We start from the raw sequence: 14,889 nt of genomic DNA, 5'->3' as shown, positions 1-14,889 counted from the left end.
CAATATTTGGGGGGTGAAATGAAGAAGTCCTGGGGTAATCCGACCCAGAATTATTGATTCCCTGATAATCCTTTGTTTGTAAGGTGACCCTCAGGGAACAACTTTCATTGATCCAGATTTTCCTAACCCCTGAAGGTATCAGTAACTCTGGAAATGGGGAAAATATAGGTGATCTTTCTGGCAATGTGTAATGAGGGCCTTGGAGGCGTGTTTAGTAACATTCAATATGAGCCCTCCTGGCAAGTGACTGCACAACAACACTTTTTTACATTACCAGATGCATGCATACCTTTTATGGATGTGAATACTTTTGGGAAACTATTATTGTCATCATTTTGAAGTAAAAATCCTGGAATTCTAAGAACATTCCACAAAGTTGGAAATGTTCTCAAAACATAAAAATGATAGCACAAGTACAAAATGTTCGACTTTTTGCTGCACCTTTTGTTAATCAGGCGACCCTAGTGAGGTCCATTTTCAATGAGGCTCCTTTAAAATCAGTGTTAAAGAGACTTGTCTAGTCTCCCATCTAGTTCAATGTCTCCCAGTGGCAAAAGAACATGATGAAGGTAAGATGGCTTTCCCAGTGTGAACAACTTGTATGGGATAAACGTGTAACAAAGCAATTCAGGAAGTCAATATTTGGGGGCCTTTTAGGAAACACTTGCATTAAAAGTTTTCTTTCTTTGAGTTTTCATTAATTATTGAAAAAATTGGGCAACTCCACACTGAGTGAACATGATTATTTTCTCATTGAGGAAATTTTAAATGGCTCGACGGTTGGTTATGAAATGAGTTTGATACTCCTGGTGGAGTTGTCAGTAATTGGAAATCCACCACCCTAACTCAGAAACAAGTGATATTTTGCCTGGAAGACCACAAACTTAAATCGAAAGGGATATTTATCTTTAAAAGTCCTCTCCCACACACTCCAATATTTACCTTTGGTATATGCTATGTTGTTTGGTAACCCCATTGTATCTCTTGAAAACTTATTAAACAGATTTGAGCAAAAAAGTGCTCTCTTCTGTGATCTTCATGATCAGTGTTAGGCGGGTTAAACTCATGCTTTCTTCATTTGATGGTGATAACATGAGTAACATGGAGTAGGTTTAGTAATATTAGATATCTTATGCAGCCCTTGAAGCTGTAAGCCTGTGCCTTTAAGCACTATTTCAGCAAGTAAAGAAATATATATGACTTGCACGTTTCCACATATGATTTGCATACACTTTCTCGATTTATAAAATTTACAAAAAAGTAATCAGTATGTCTTGGAGATCTACTCAAGTTGTAGATTTCCAGGTGTGCTCTGTATACTCTACACTAGCTTTTGTTAATCACCTGCATTTGCAGAAAATCTGTACAAGTTCACGTATCGGAAATAGGCATTCCTATTTCCACTTTTTCGTCACCTCGAAGTATTTCCAAGAAGGAGAAAAGTCTTCTTTCACACCATATTAAAATATTCTGACATTTGGGGCTCTTTCCCAGTGTATTTGCACACTGCACATCTCTGAGGTCGTAAGTAAGGTGTGCAAATAGGACCAGATAAAAACATTAGGAATTTTTGTGCATGACTATAAAGATATGTTGTTGATTTGCATCAACATTACCCACGCCCACATCGAATGGAACACCTATTTCCTGAACCTATTACGATATTTACTACTATGTCAATGTTCACCAACATGAGGAATTTTCCTCGACAGAAGGTGGAATTTGTAGTCACTAAATATTGAAAATCCCCATTATGTGAACAAGTATTTCAGAACTGTGATCATGAGATTGGTGCGTAACACAGCCACTACCGCCCTGCAGTGCATGGGGCCTCCAACTTTCCAGGGGGCCCCATTCAGATCGATGCCAATGAATATCTGTGAGATATGGGTGTCTCGCGGTTCCCTTGTCATATTCTGCGGGGTGGGGAGGCAGTCATTTTGCAATATCCACTGCCATAAAATACTTTTTTGCGGTCTTGCGGTTTTAACACTTGTGACTACAGCATGTTTCTTGAATCTTACCATACAGTATATTCGATCGGCAGTCCTCATAAGTTCATTGCCTTGCAATTCCTGGATCCCACTGACTTACTGCCCAAGCCTGCATTGGACCACAACAATCCTGTAGATCTCAATTAGGACTGTCAAAACATTCTTGACGGCAAAAAATATCATCATTTGGTTCAAAACCTTTTCATGAAGCATAAGGTAGAGGCGAAAGATCAGGAAGGGACCGTCCTGCATGCCGACGGCGATGGCCAATCCCCAAACTTCATTAATACAGCAGGAAGAGCCCTTGCAGCATCCTGCTTTGGGCTCTGGGACAATGGCTGGCGATTCTGAGTCCTCAAGTGACATGACAGACCTGTTCGGTGCCGATGCTGGGTGGGAGTTCGTCTGGGTGAGAATGAGTGTGTACTGCATCAAGGCCCAGCTGAATAGAACCAGCCCGGTGATTGTGATGTTCATGTTGGTCTCCACCTCAGGCTCTGTGAATACCTCTAGTATATCGATGATGTCAGCCCCCATGCCGATGTAGACCAGGAGTAACTGAGAGAGCTGATCCCGCGTCATTTCCCCCTTCGGCATTAACCATCGCACGATCACCAGGATCAGTAGCATGATCTGCTCCAGGCCTTTCACCCCGTTGCTTAAACCAAGCCCTCCATGTTTGACTGGATCCTGCAAAGAGATATAAGTGTTCAGTGTCAAATAACAAAAAAGTATACTCAACAAATGAATTTTCTTCTTAATGAACCATAATTTCATAATCTCCATTTTGGATCCTCTCCTGTACCTGATAGTCCCTTCACCTTAGACAGGCAAAAAAGGATGGATTGAATGCAGCCAGAGTAATCAAACTTAAATAAAAAATTCAAAAGGTCAGGGGCTGAGAATAATTCAAATCATTCCAGCAATACCCTTTATTTTTTCTAGGTTTAACCTAGGTGGGACCTGGCCAGAAATGGAATGCAAAGCAACAAGTACTTTGAAAATTTAGGGGGATCTCACTAAACGTTTACGTTTGTTGCATATTAGTACATGTTAAATTCAATATATCTCTCAGAAGAGTCACAACCATGTTAAAACATGAATTCGTTATTCTGCATTCTCACCATTGTGGCTCCTTCCATTGGCAGTCTGTACCTTTCCCAGATAAGGGGCCGGCTGGCCACACACTCACACATACACACACCCTCACTCATGCAGTCACATATACTCGCAAACACACACATCCTTTCACAACACTCACTCCCAAATATTATGCATGCACGCACCAAACATTAAAGATAATATCATACTTACCTGACAGCTCTGCCTCAGAGACCTCAGGAAAGTTGGGATTGCTGCCTTCCCTCAGGCAGCAGTCTCAAGCCTCGAATATCCTAAGGGGCTTGGGATTGCTGCCGTCCCTCATTGACCGACCTAAGGTCAGCCAGTGAGGTACGGCAACAGTCCCTCACTTACCACAGAGTGGGATGGGGTCAGTGAGACTGCTGACCCCACCCCACTCTGTGATGAGGTGTCAGTGATTGACACTCGTCCCTGAGCACATCAGGGCTTAGAACTGAAGTTCCTTGGTCGGAGGCAATCACTGACGCTTCCCCTCATCATGAGGGGGGAGGACCTTGAGGTGCTTCGCCAAGCTGAAGATGCCGCGCCCACAAGAGCTGTGACTTCTTCAGCCTGGCAATGTTCAGCTCAGGCAGGCAGGAGCCTTTCTGCCTGACCTGAAAATAAAGAGTGTCTGTCAGGCTAACCTTTGCTCAACCTGACAGACATTCTTTATTGTGGCGAAAAGGTGTGGAGGACGGGCTCTGGCAGTCTCGGTCCATTGTTTCTTTTTTAACCCCTTCGCTGCGGCGGCAATTCTGCCGTAGCGCTAAGGGGGAGGCGGGGCCGCGCGGCGGTCCCGTGCTCGTGACGGAACCGCTCCGTCACGGCCCGCGGGTGAGCTGTGCTTGTGACGGAACAGTTCCGTCACGGCCCCGCCCGCTCTTCAGAACGTCCAGCGCAGGCGTGGAATTCGTGCTACGCAGGCGCGGCGAGCGTCCGTGACGGAACCGTTCCGACACCAGCACAGCCCACCGGAGGCTCGTGACGGAACGGTTCCGTCACGAGCATGGGAGGGGTTAAACTTTTTTATTGATAAAAATATAAACAACAGCACAGCAATGCATTGAGTTTATGGCATGAGGTGAACATGTATTCAGTCATTATGAATTGGTCAATATTACATTGATAGCATTATTTAAATTGCATGAATAACATCACAATCCTCCATTCGAATGTGACCCATCTATAGTGAGCACATTGTCAAGTCTCATTTTGTCACACCGCAGTACAACTGTTGGAGACAAACATATAACTCTCCTGTATTTATTCCACATACCCCACTTGCGGTCCCTCTTTTTGGGGCACCTACTGTGTTTGAAGACATCTTTTTCGGCTATCATGGCTCTGTCCATGTCAGCTGCCAATTACAAATACTAGGCGTCGCTCCCACGCCCCACTCGTTCCATACCTTGTACATCGTTTTGCCTTTGGAGAAAATTATTTTAGGGGAGAATTCCACAAGAAGAGGTGGAGTATTTACCCTTTCAGCATACAGTGTCCTTTAAAGAGGTGTGTCTTCAGGGATCATTCGATGTATATGAGCGTGTTTTTTGTGAGTTTCTGATCTCCTTAATCGACTGTGCTCATTATCATATGCACACATTAATGTTTTTTTTTGTAAAGCACTCTAATGCCCTTTGGCCTCTTGGCACTATATAAAATTGTTCAAATAAATACGTCTTTCATATGCTGTTTTTGTGTGCTACTCACCACATGTTTTCTTTTCAGTCAGTCTCAGCATTCCTTTATTGAGGCCATCTGTAATGTTCTTTTCCTTGTCATTTCTTTTTTTGAAGGAGGATTTCATGCATTCTGGGTTCAGGTTTCTTCACCTCTCTTTCTTGGTATTTTCGAAAAATATTATACTATTTTCTGTAGAGAAATTCATATCTGCCTGGATAGCAGAAAGTTTTTCAGGGTCACTTTTCCCCACCGTATTCTCACAAGCAGCATTCTACTTTTGTTTTATTCTGCCCTACCTGACTGGGACCGTATTACTGACAGGATGCATTGTCCTTGTTTGAGCCACTGTGCACCTTTAAACAGATTTGTAAGTTTGCAAGCGTTGTAAGTTGTGTCCTGGATAGTCTTTTCACATGGCCCTGGGATGCCATCTCAGGGTTCCAATGACATTAATGAACAATTTGTGTGGGGTCCTCAGTGTTAATTTGTCAAAACAACTTCTGGATGTTCTTTTTTTGTCACTCATATCACCTTTTTAGAAATTAGCTCTATAACTAAACTTACAGTACAACAAATTAGCAAAGCTGTTGCACAAGCAATAAACACAACCACAAATTTTATATGAGATAAAATACCCCTTACCATATGTAATAAAGATACTACAAGTTACATAGCAGTTCTTTGGCCAGACTTATCACTACTCTTGTTTTAACAGAGTGTTTAGTATTTTCTTTTACTAGTTTTTTTTAATTAAAAAAATGCTGCAGATTTCAAACAGATATACAGATACAGGGACCATCTTCCTCCGCCTGGGACGACTCCTGGTGGCCCCCTGCCCTGGGCAGCGCACCCAAACCAACGGACCACGCACGCAACCTGGGCTTCATCCTCGACTCCTCCCTCTCGATGACCAGACAAGTCAACGCCGTCTCATCTTCATGCTTCAACATCCTACGCATGCTCCGTAAGATCTTCCGATGGATCCTCACCGAAACAAGGAAGACGGTCACCCAGGCTCTCGTCACCAGCCGACTGGACTACGGAAACACCCTCTACAACGGAACCACAGCCAAACTACAGAAGAGACTCCAACGCATCCAGAATGCCTCCGCACGACTCATCCTGGACATCCCCCGGCACAGCCACATCTCGGGACACCTGAGAGACCTGCACTGGCTCCCCGTCCACAAGAGAATCACATTCCGACTTCTCACCCACGCACACAAGGCTCTCCACCACCTGGACCCCTGGTACCTCAACAACCGCCTGACCTTCTACACTCCCACCCGCCAGCTTCGATCAACCAGCCACGCCCTCGCCGCCATTCCACGCATCCGAAGAGCCACCAAGGGAGGAAGATCCTTCTCCTACCTGGCAGCCAAGACATGGAACTCCCTCCCCATCCACCTCTGTCAGACCCAAGACCACCTCTCCTTCAGGAAGCAACTCAAGACCTGGCTGTTCGAGCAGTAGCAGACCCCTCCTCCCCAAGCGCCTTGAGACCCTCCGGGTGAGTAGCGCGCTATATAAATTTCTTGATTGATTGAAAGAGGGAGTGTAGGTGAAGTGGTGATCATGGTTGCTTCCCGGTTACTGGAGGAACTTTAGCATTCTTGATTTATTTCAGAATTATATATTTAATTGCAGCCAAGAGTAATGCAATAATATTGGTTTATTCCATATCTAGCGTATTACTAAAATAGTAAAAACAGCTTTGATTACAAAGCGCTCTGTATGTTAAGTTTTGACTTCTGTAACTGATGTAAATACATGTGCTCGTTTCACCCAATTCAATATACTGAGACTGAGTTGGCTTTCTGGGTTTGAATGTATGACTGGGCAAAAATTAAACCCCTTCGTTTTTTCTGAAGTTGACAAGTATTGCCCTTGCCAAGTCAAGTGAAGTTTTTTTGTAAGTTTCAGTAAACATCAGTTGCAACAAACTTCCTTCCAAAAGTTTCATTTTGAGAAATAATTCTTCCAATAATGGTGAGTTTTTGATGAGATTTTGCTTACAATGTATATTTTTGTTGAACTTTTCTCTCTCAATTTAAACTTTGCAGTGGTTGCCAAACCAACTTTACAAAGTTTGTGAGGAAATACTTTACTATTTTGCTCACGGGGCCGGACTGGCCATTTGTCTCTTAGGGCATTTCCCTAGGTATGGACCCATTGTAGTCTGGTTTTTTAAAGCAATAGTAATGGGACATTTTTCGGGGTGGATGCTACCATTAATGTTACATCGATGAAGTCATAGGGATTATGAAAAATCTAAGCTTCACACAAAGAACTAGTATAGCAAACAAGCCATGCCAATTCAGTAGGAGAGTGATGAAGGTGTGGTATGTAGCCACTGGTGCATTTTGTAGTACACTGTTGCAAAAATATTACTAAAGCACGTTGTTGTCATTTACAGACAGCACATGTTCAATTGGATTGGAAGATGACATTTAGATTGATTCAATTTTACTGATAAACCTACATAACACACAATGGATAATGTATGGAAATCATGTTTTCAGCAAATATTTCTGTTTTGCATTTTACCAAGTAAAGTGTCTTGGTTGGTTTTGATACTATTAAAACTTTGTTTCCATCACTCTTAAGACTGCCAAAAAGTGTGCTTCATTTGTGGTTTCCTAACTGCTGATTTGTTTTGTAATATTTTAACAGTTGAAAATAGGCTGACATCATACAGTCTTTCCTTTCACACTCCCTGTACCGCAGCAAGATTGCCAGATAATTCACTTTACGAAATCCTCTAATTTTGCAGTCAGAGAAAGAAAAGTCAACACCAACCTACATGTTAAAAGAATAGGAAGCAATGTGACAGAACACACAGACTGACAGAGATGTGAGCCGAGAGATACAGATAGCGAGGAAGGGAGAAAAGGTTTTTGCCAGGGTTGCTATTGAATCCCAGGCTACCCTGTGGATATGTTTGAACTTGTGACCTGCAAATCACTGGGGACCTCATTACAAATACCCCGGTTTGGGAGCCAGTAATATGCCCAGCCTCTGGAATTAGCAATAACATGTCATATGTTCTGTGCAGTCCCATTGCTGTTTTCCCTATGTTAGCATGGGCACGCTAGAGTCTTCACTTTGTTATGCACACGTTCCTACACACATGTATTTAGCTTTGCACCACTCTGTACTTTAACACAGAACTTACTGTTATTTTCGTTTTCTGTATTTTCCTGGGATTTAGTCTGACACTGTAACAAGGTCAAACAACAATGCCCCTTGTAATTCTGTTTTGGTGAGGCTCTGGCACCTAGTCAAAACACACACATGCCGGTGTTGTTTGAGAACAAGTACTCTTGGTCATATAGTTATGCACAGACAAGCAAATAAACAGACGAGATCGAAATTACAACTTAGATGTAGAAGCTTCATCTGTGTATGCTAAGGTACGGGGCCGACTGCAAACACCCAGAGATCTTTATATATATATATATATATATATATATATATATATATATATATATATATATATATATATATATATATATATATATATATATATATATATATATATATATATATATATATTTATATGGCTTGGAGTGCCCCACATTCTTTACTGGAGTGTTTGTGGGGGATTGGAGTAATATATCTATCTATCTCTATCTATCTATCTGCCTATCTATCTATCTATCTATCTATCTATCTATCTATTCACTTTTCTTCTGAAGAAGGGGAGTTAGTTCACATGATCCTATACAATGACAGCTCCTTTTATGATTTACGGATTACTTACTATGCTGACTGTATTTGTGTTATACATTTTCTTACTCATTATGGGATGTATCTGCATAATAGAGCACAATAGTTAAAATAAATATTTTAAACTTTTCTCATTTCTCTGTCAGATCTTATTGTGGAAAAGTACAAGTGTGAGAACGAAAGGGTGTACTCTGTCCCTGCTATTCCTGAGATGGTCAGGAGTGTTGTGTTTTTAGTTGTTTAATCACCTGTTCCTCTGTGAGCGAGTAGGAGGACAAATGAGACACTATAGCTAATCGGTCCCGGGCTCATTGGTACTAAGGTGGTAGGGTAAGTCAATCCCTGCCTACTAAGGTTCCATGGTCCCAATCGTAGTTCTGTGATTTCTCAGAATCCCTGCAACAAACAGATGTATCATAACTCGGGGTGGGGGATTTATTACTGGTTGATTACAAGTGAGACCATGAGGGTTCCTTAGAATTTAGGAAATACTTGTGGAATTAGCAATTTAGCTCCCGATTCTCCTGGCTATTCCTCAGTTTGGCCCATTATTTCAATAGCTGAATCTGAGGTAATAATGATACCACACATTATTGGAATGACCACAGCATGCACAAGCAGTGCGAATCTGTCTTCTTTTCTTGGCCAGTGGATTACCAATACTTACATCCTCAGTCCTATTACAGGAAATGTGGGTAGATGAAGAATTCCTATTACTTGTTCGTCTGTTTAGCAGCTCCAGTTCCAACAGCGCAACACATGGAATGGCTGTACAGAGGTACAGGAACACCATCGGGGAGAACCTTTGGGTAACAAAATAGTTTATACACATTTTTCTTTTTGTATAATATTTGCAATTTGATGTTTTTGTTTTTTACAAGTTTCAGCATTTTCTCGTTATTCAATCGCAGAAAGCAGCAGTCATTTAAAAAAATGACAAACAGCACCAACAAATGATTTTTTCCTCTTTATATAATTTCTATTTAAGGTGATATGAACATTTGTATATTGATAGTTTACCCTTTTTAATATTTTTTATTTTATATATTTATATTCTGTTTTTATTTTATATTTTTTTGTGTTTTATAGCTTACAGATATTAACACCAGATATTTCTAGGGGATCACATACTGAAATAAAACGAAGTTTCTTTCATCAAAAAATCAGAGAAGGAATATATAATAGACACTGAAAGACTGACGTCAGAGTGAGAGTGAGGCTATGCAGGTAATAAAAAGCATAAACTGGTTATTGCTGGAAGACGCTCATGACTGAAATAAATAAAAATCATAAGTTGGAGCACCAAAAAGCATTGGCAAAGTCAATACAACTTCTTTTTAAGGGAAAGCGCATGTTCACTGCTTGTGTCGTCTGATGGATTCGTGAGTGCATATATGAACACTCATGTATATATGTATGTATGTACGAATGAATTTATATAGTATTTCTATTGTGCAAAGTTAGCCAAAAGGCAGCAGACCACTGTACATGATCAAAGTCAAGCTTAAAGTTATTGAGTAATAGGATAGGAAGCTGAGTTAAAGACGGTTAATACATAATTACAATTAAAAATTAAGTAAATAAAACTAGCTGTTTGCATGGGTAGACGAGTGAGTGCATGGTTGAGTGGTTGCTTGGGGGGGTGAGTGCATGGATGTATGCACAGATGCATACTATGGTCACAAACAGATGAAATGGGCAAGGACAGTGTGTGGAAGTTTGGGCATTCGGGGGCAAATGTAAGGGGATAAAGCTGAGCTCTGAGGACAGCAATGTAGGAGAAAGGAAGTGACAGTGTATGTTAGAGTAAGTGATTTTGTACAGTGCATTCCTGACACTTGCATGGTCCTGAAGCATTCTCAGAATCTGGGCACCCTTTATGATTCTGCATGGCAGTGAATGGGTGAGCGACTGAGTCCATGCTTTGAAGAGCGAATGCAAGGATGGGTAAGTGAAAGAATGAGTAGATGAAGAATAACGGTATAAACACATGAATGGGAGTGTAGCGTGTAGGGGGCACGAGTAGATTGTAGTTTAAGCATAATGCAGGAAGACTGAGGATTTGATTGAAACAAAGTAGGAGAAGGGCAGTATACAAGGCAGGGGCAGTAAGTGAATGATTGCTTGCAGGGAAGAGTGAGTACATGTTGGATTACTAAAAGAATGGCATGTGCTTGAATGGATGAAGGGTTTAAGTACAGGGTATAGGACTAGGGTAGCATGGAGTACAAGGTTAGGGTGGGGAGGCTGAGGCAGTGATGTAAATAATGTGGAAGGAGCTAGCATATATAATGTAGAGCTGTCTATGGCAAACTTAACAAGTCAACAGCCCTGCAGCCTGTGCTGCTCAACAGACTCTTCTTCTTCCAGAGCTGATGGTAGCACTCCCTCTTGAGTGGGGCCCACTGCAGGGTTGGGCTTGGACTCAGGATTTGCCTACTTGGGGGTACCTGAAGGCAGTGGAAGCTTGGCAGTATATGAACACATCAAAGTCCAAGGTTTGGTATTCCTGGTAACCCCAAAGTAGCTATGTCAGTTGTGCGCCACCGACTCCAGAAGTGTGGCTCAATGGGTGGAGAAGTGTGGCTCAATGGTTAGAGCGGCAGACCCTGATGAAGAGGTCTGGTCCGGGACCAGTGTTCAATACCAGCCTCAGCGTGTCTTGGGCTCAATTTCCTCGGACCTCATAATTCTCGCCTCAGTGCCTATTCTAATCATGGGTCCCACTCTGCAACTCTGGGCAATATCTTGCTTAATCTCCACAACGGCCCCAACAGCGCTGGGATGCCTGGCTTCACCTTGGGGGTGCCCAGGAGTGGGCACTTCACAGGGAAAGGCCAGGAAGGGTTCCTAAGCGGTATACGGACAGTGCCGGGACACCCCAGTTGGAGGTAGCTCTGCGCTTTACAAATGGCATTTACAGAATGAGGCAATCCTGCACTTCCTTGGGCAGGACCCTGTGTTTATGGACAGGGGTCAAACTCCTTCTCACTTCCTACAGACCCTCAGCTTGAGCATTTGATTGTTGATGATCCTGGCTTTGTTCAACAGGATTCTTCTCAGATAACCTGGTGGTGCATGGCAGCAGTTAGAGCCTATATAGCCTATAGAGCTAGACCCATGGTATACATTTTTACTTCCATCACTGCCAACTAATGACATCTATTCCTTCCAGTGCCAACACATCCTGTGAAGTAGCACTTCTAACTTATACTATCAGCCTAATGGCCATACCTTTTACATTCATCTCATCTTGTGATATAAAGCTCTTTTCATTGTAAAAAGCATTATTGATGTCCATTACTTCAGTTAGGTGCAAAAGTAAGCGACAAACCCTTTGTACCTCTGACACATGCATTGTTTACACTGTAACAAGACCAAAGTCTCATCTTGGGACCCTCCTCCTCAGCTTTGGATGACTCCTGGTGGCCTGCCAAGTTGGGGACCCCTCACCCCCTCACCCCCACACCCCCACGAACCTTGCACGTAACCTCAGCATCATACTGGACTCCTCGCTCACAATGAACCACCAGATCAGTGCCATATCCTCATCATGCTTCCACATGCTCTGCCTGCTTCAAAAGATCTTCAGATTCGTCCCCACCGAGTCCAAAAAGATGGTCACTTATGCACTCATCACCAGCAGACTTGACTATGACAACACACTCTATGGCGGCATCACCCAAAAACTCCTCAGCAAACTACAGAACATTCAAAACGCCACAACCAGATTGGTCCTCAATATCCCCCGCCACAGCCACATCACGAAACACCTTCGTGAACTACACTGGCTCCCAGTCAACAAAAGATTCACTTTCAAGCTCCTCATACATGCTTACAAAGCCCTTCACGAAACAGGACCAGCATATTTGAACCACCACCTCATTCTAACTGGCCCTGGCCACCGTTCTACAGATCCACAAGACAAGAGCCGGAGGAAGATCCTTCTCCTACCTCGCTTCCAAGACCTGGAACACCCTGCTTCTTCACCTCAGACAATCTCTGTCGCTACCCCATTTCAGGAAGGATGTCTCTTTGACTGAACCCCTGCGCCCAGACGGATCAGCAGCCTTCCCCTCAGCTCCTTGACACCCTTACGGCTGAGTAGCAGCGCTATAGAAACTCCTGATTGAGTGACTTGGTGATATTGTGTCTTGCCCTGCTTTTTGCTCCAAATGCTTGTCGTTTTTCTGTGGCTACAGTCTTTCTAGGTGAGAAAGCGAATCAAGTTACTTGCTGCTTCAATGGTATCTTGCCATCATCAATGTCACAAAAGTGCAAGATTTTGATCCTGTCATACCATGTTCTGTTATAGAGGAAGAAAGCGCATATTGTCTAGAGTGTGAACAAAATTTTAAAAGTTCCTTGTGGAAAGTATTTTAAAAACTTAAAATTTAGAAGGGCCGTGGGAAAACAAGGCGACCTGGGAATAATTTACAATCTCATTGGTATTATTTTCAAGGCTGTCCGGTGCCTAATCAGGTAATCAGATCTCTAAGTCACATCAATCAATGCTGAACCTTTATACAAACAAGCATTGGCAAAGTCAATAGGTCTTGCCTATTTGAGATTTATTGCCTTTGCAAATGTTTTTTTTAGCTATGCTGCAAATGGCTGAAAGTAATGTAAAACAGCTGTACAACATGGCCAGTATTGTCTGTGTTATAGTGCTACTTAAAATGATTTTCAGTTATGCTGCACTGAATCTAGTGCTGCTGTATAATATAGCTAAAAAAGACACTAAGAAAGCCAATAGATATCGCATAAGCGAACCCTATTGGCTTTCCTAATGCTTGGCATGGATTGCCATATGGTAAGTTATATGTATTTATGTTGTGTTTACATCGGATGGGAGTGCTAATGTTATAGAATGGAAAATGCCCTTGCCAAGGTGTTAGTGTGTCCAGATTCAGAAGCATTTTAGTACCAAACAAAAACAGTGAAACTGTGCCATATAAATGCGCTGAATGTAACATAAGTTGGAAGTAGACAGAAAAGTCCAATAGGTTACAGCTTTTATTACAGTGATGGTTTAGGCTACATGTTACTTTGGGTGCACTGGTTACAAAAGAAGCAAATAAGCACTCTAGACTACTTGTTTAATAGAAACATACAGCAATAATCGGTGTTCAATGGGTTTCCTAGACCTTTTGGCCCCTGTGTCACTGCTCCAGCTGCACCATTCAAATCATGACCCTAGTGCCTGCAAGATAACTGCACTTGTGACTACTTGTTTAGTAGTAAAATATTGCAATAGTCAGTGCTCAACGGGTTTCCTAAACCTTTTGGCCCTGTGCCACTGCAACTGCTGCACTCACCATTAAATCATGACCCTAGCGCCTGCAACAACAAATGAGGAAATCATGTATATTCAGTAACACATTTGTTCCAAAAAAGCACAGATGCAGATGGAATACATAATTATTGTATAGCGAAACATAAACACAAAAGCTGACTTTAAACTTATCCAAAACGAGTTGCCACAGATGTCATGAATAAAGCATATGGTTTACACATCAAAGTAAAAACCAAACATTGTTAAATTGTGTTTCAAAGTGGCTGATTCTTTCCTGTGAAAAGCACTTGACAGTGAATTGGCCATAAACAGTGTAAATTGCCCAAGATCACCATATGTTAGACCGACGCTGAGACTGAACTCCGGTTTTGTACTCTGTTCCTAAAAAGCAGTTTTACTAATTAAATGGGCTCACCAAAAAAGAGACATGTTGCAGAAAACGTGCAAATGTTTTTTGCAGCTGAAGAACAATATACCTTTTGAGATGGATATGTAAAAAATATATATATAATAAGCATTTGCAATGCAATAAGTCTCGCTTATGTGAGAGTTAGAGCTATTGACATTCTAAATGAAAATGTCTTTTACCCATGTGTTTTGGTTTGCAGTGGAGTGGATGCATAAAAAAAGAGCATAGCAGTCGGACTGAAGGAGGAATAAAAACAAGATCCACAAAAGCAGGTGCGGTTTACCATTTTTACTCATGGTACTGTAAGGATATATAATTAGTTCTGTTAAAGGAGTCACGTTTAGTAGCTTGTTGTCCACCCAGCAATGTGGTGGTGGTGTGCCGTTCTGTAAGTATCTGCTGCATGTGTGTGTGTATTTTGCAGTGATGCAAATTCCCTGTTCCATCTAGCTTGGGATTTTTAAACTCATTTTGTATTAACCTGATTAGCATTTCGTGAGAACTACATGTGCGTTTTGAGTCTATTGCAATGGTTTAACATCGTCTCTGCCACTTGTGGGAGGATATTGATTGCAGCCGCTGGACGCAGTGTTTAGCAGAGTCGTTTCTAGGTATTTTGCCGCCCTAAGCGAGAATTGAAAAATGCCGCCCCC

General features: G+C 42.1%; 1 protein-coding gene across 1 annotated transcript in view; it reads right to left on the bottom strand.

Moving 5' to 3' along the window:
• Positions 1–1,527: 1,527 nt before the first annotated feature.
• Positions 1,528–14,889, bottom strand: part of LOC147710787 (transmembrane protein 26-like) — a 64,793-nt gene continuing 51,431 nt past the window's right edge. The window contains exons 3-4 of the mRNA XM_086920054.1: positions 9,199–9,334; positions 1,528–2,684 (exon numbers count right to left, since the gene is read on the bottom strand). Coding sequence (XP_086776180.1) covers positions 2,091–2,684; positions 9,199–9,334 — 730 coding nt within the window. The 3' untranslated portion in view covers positions 1,528–2,090. The remainder of the gene's footprint in view (positions 2,685–9,198; positions 9,335–14,889) is intronic.

This window comes from Lissotriton vulgaris, chromosome 5, assembly GCF_964263255.1.
Source record: "Lissotriton vulgaris chromosome 5, aLisVul1.2, whole genome shotgun sequence".
Classification (NCBI taxonomy): Eukaryota; Metazoa; Chordata; class Amphibia; order Caudata; family Salamandridae; genus Lissotriton; species Lissotriton vulgaris.
The sequence above is the reverse complement of the archived record's forward strand: the minus strand, read 5'-3'. Positions and strand labels throughout refer to the sequence as shown.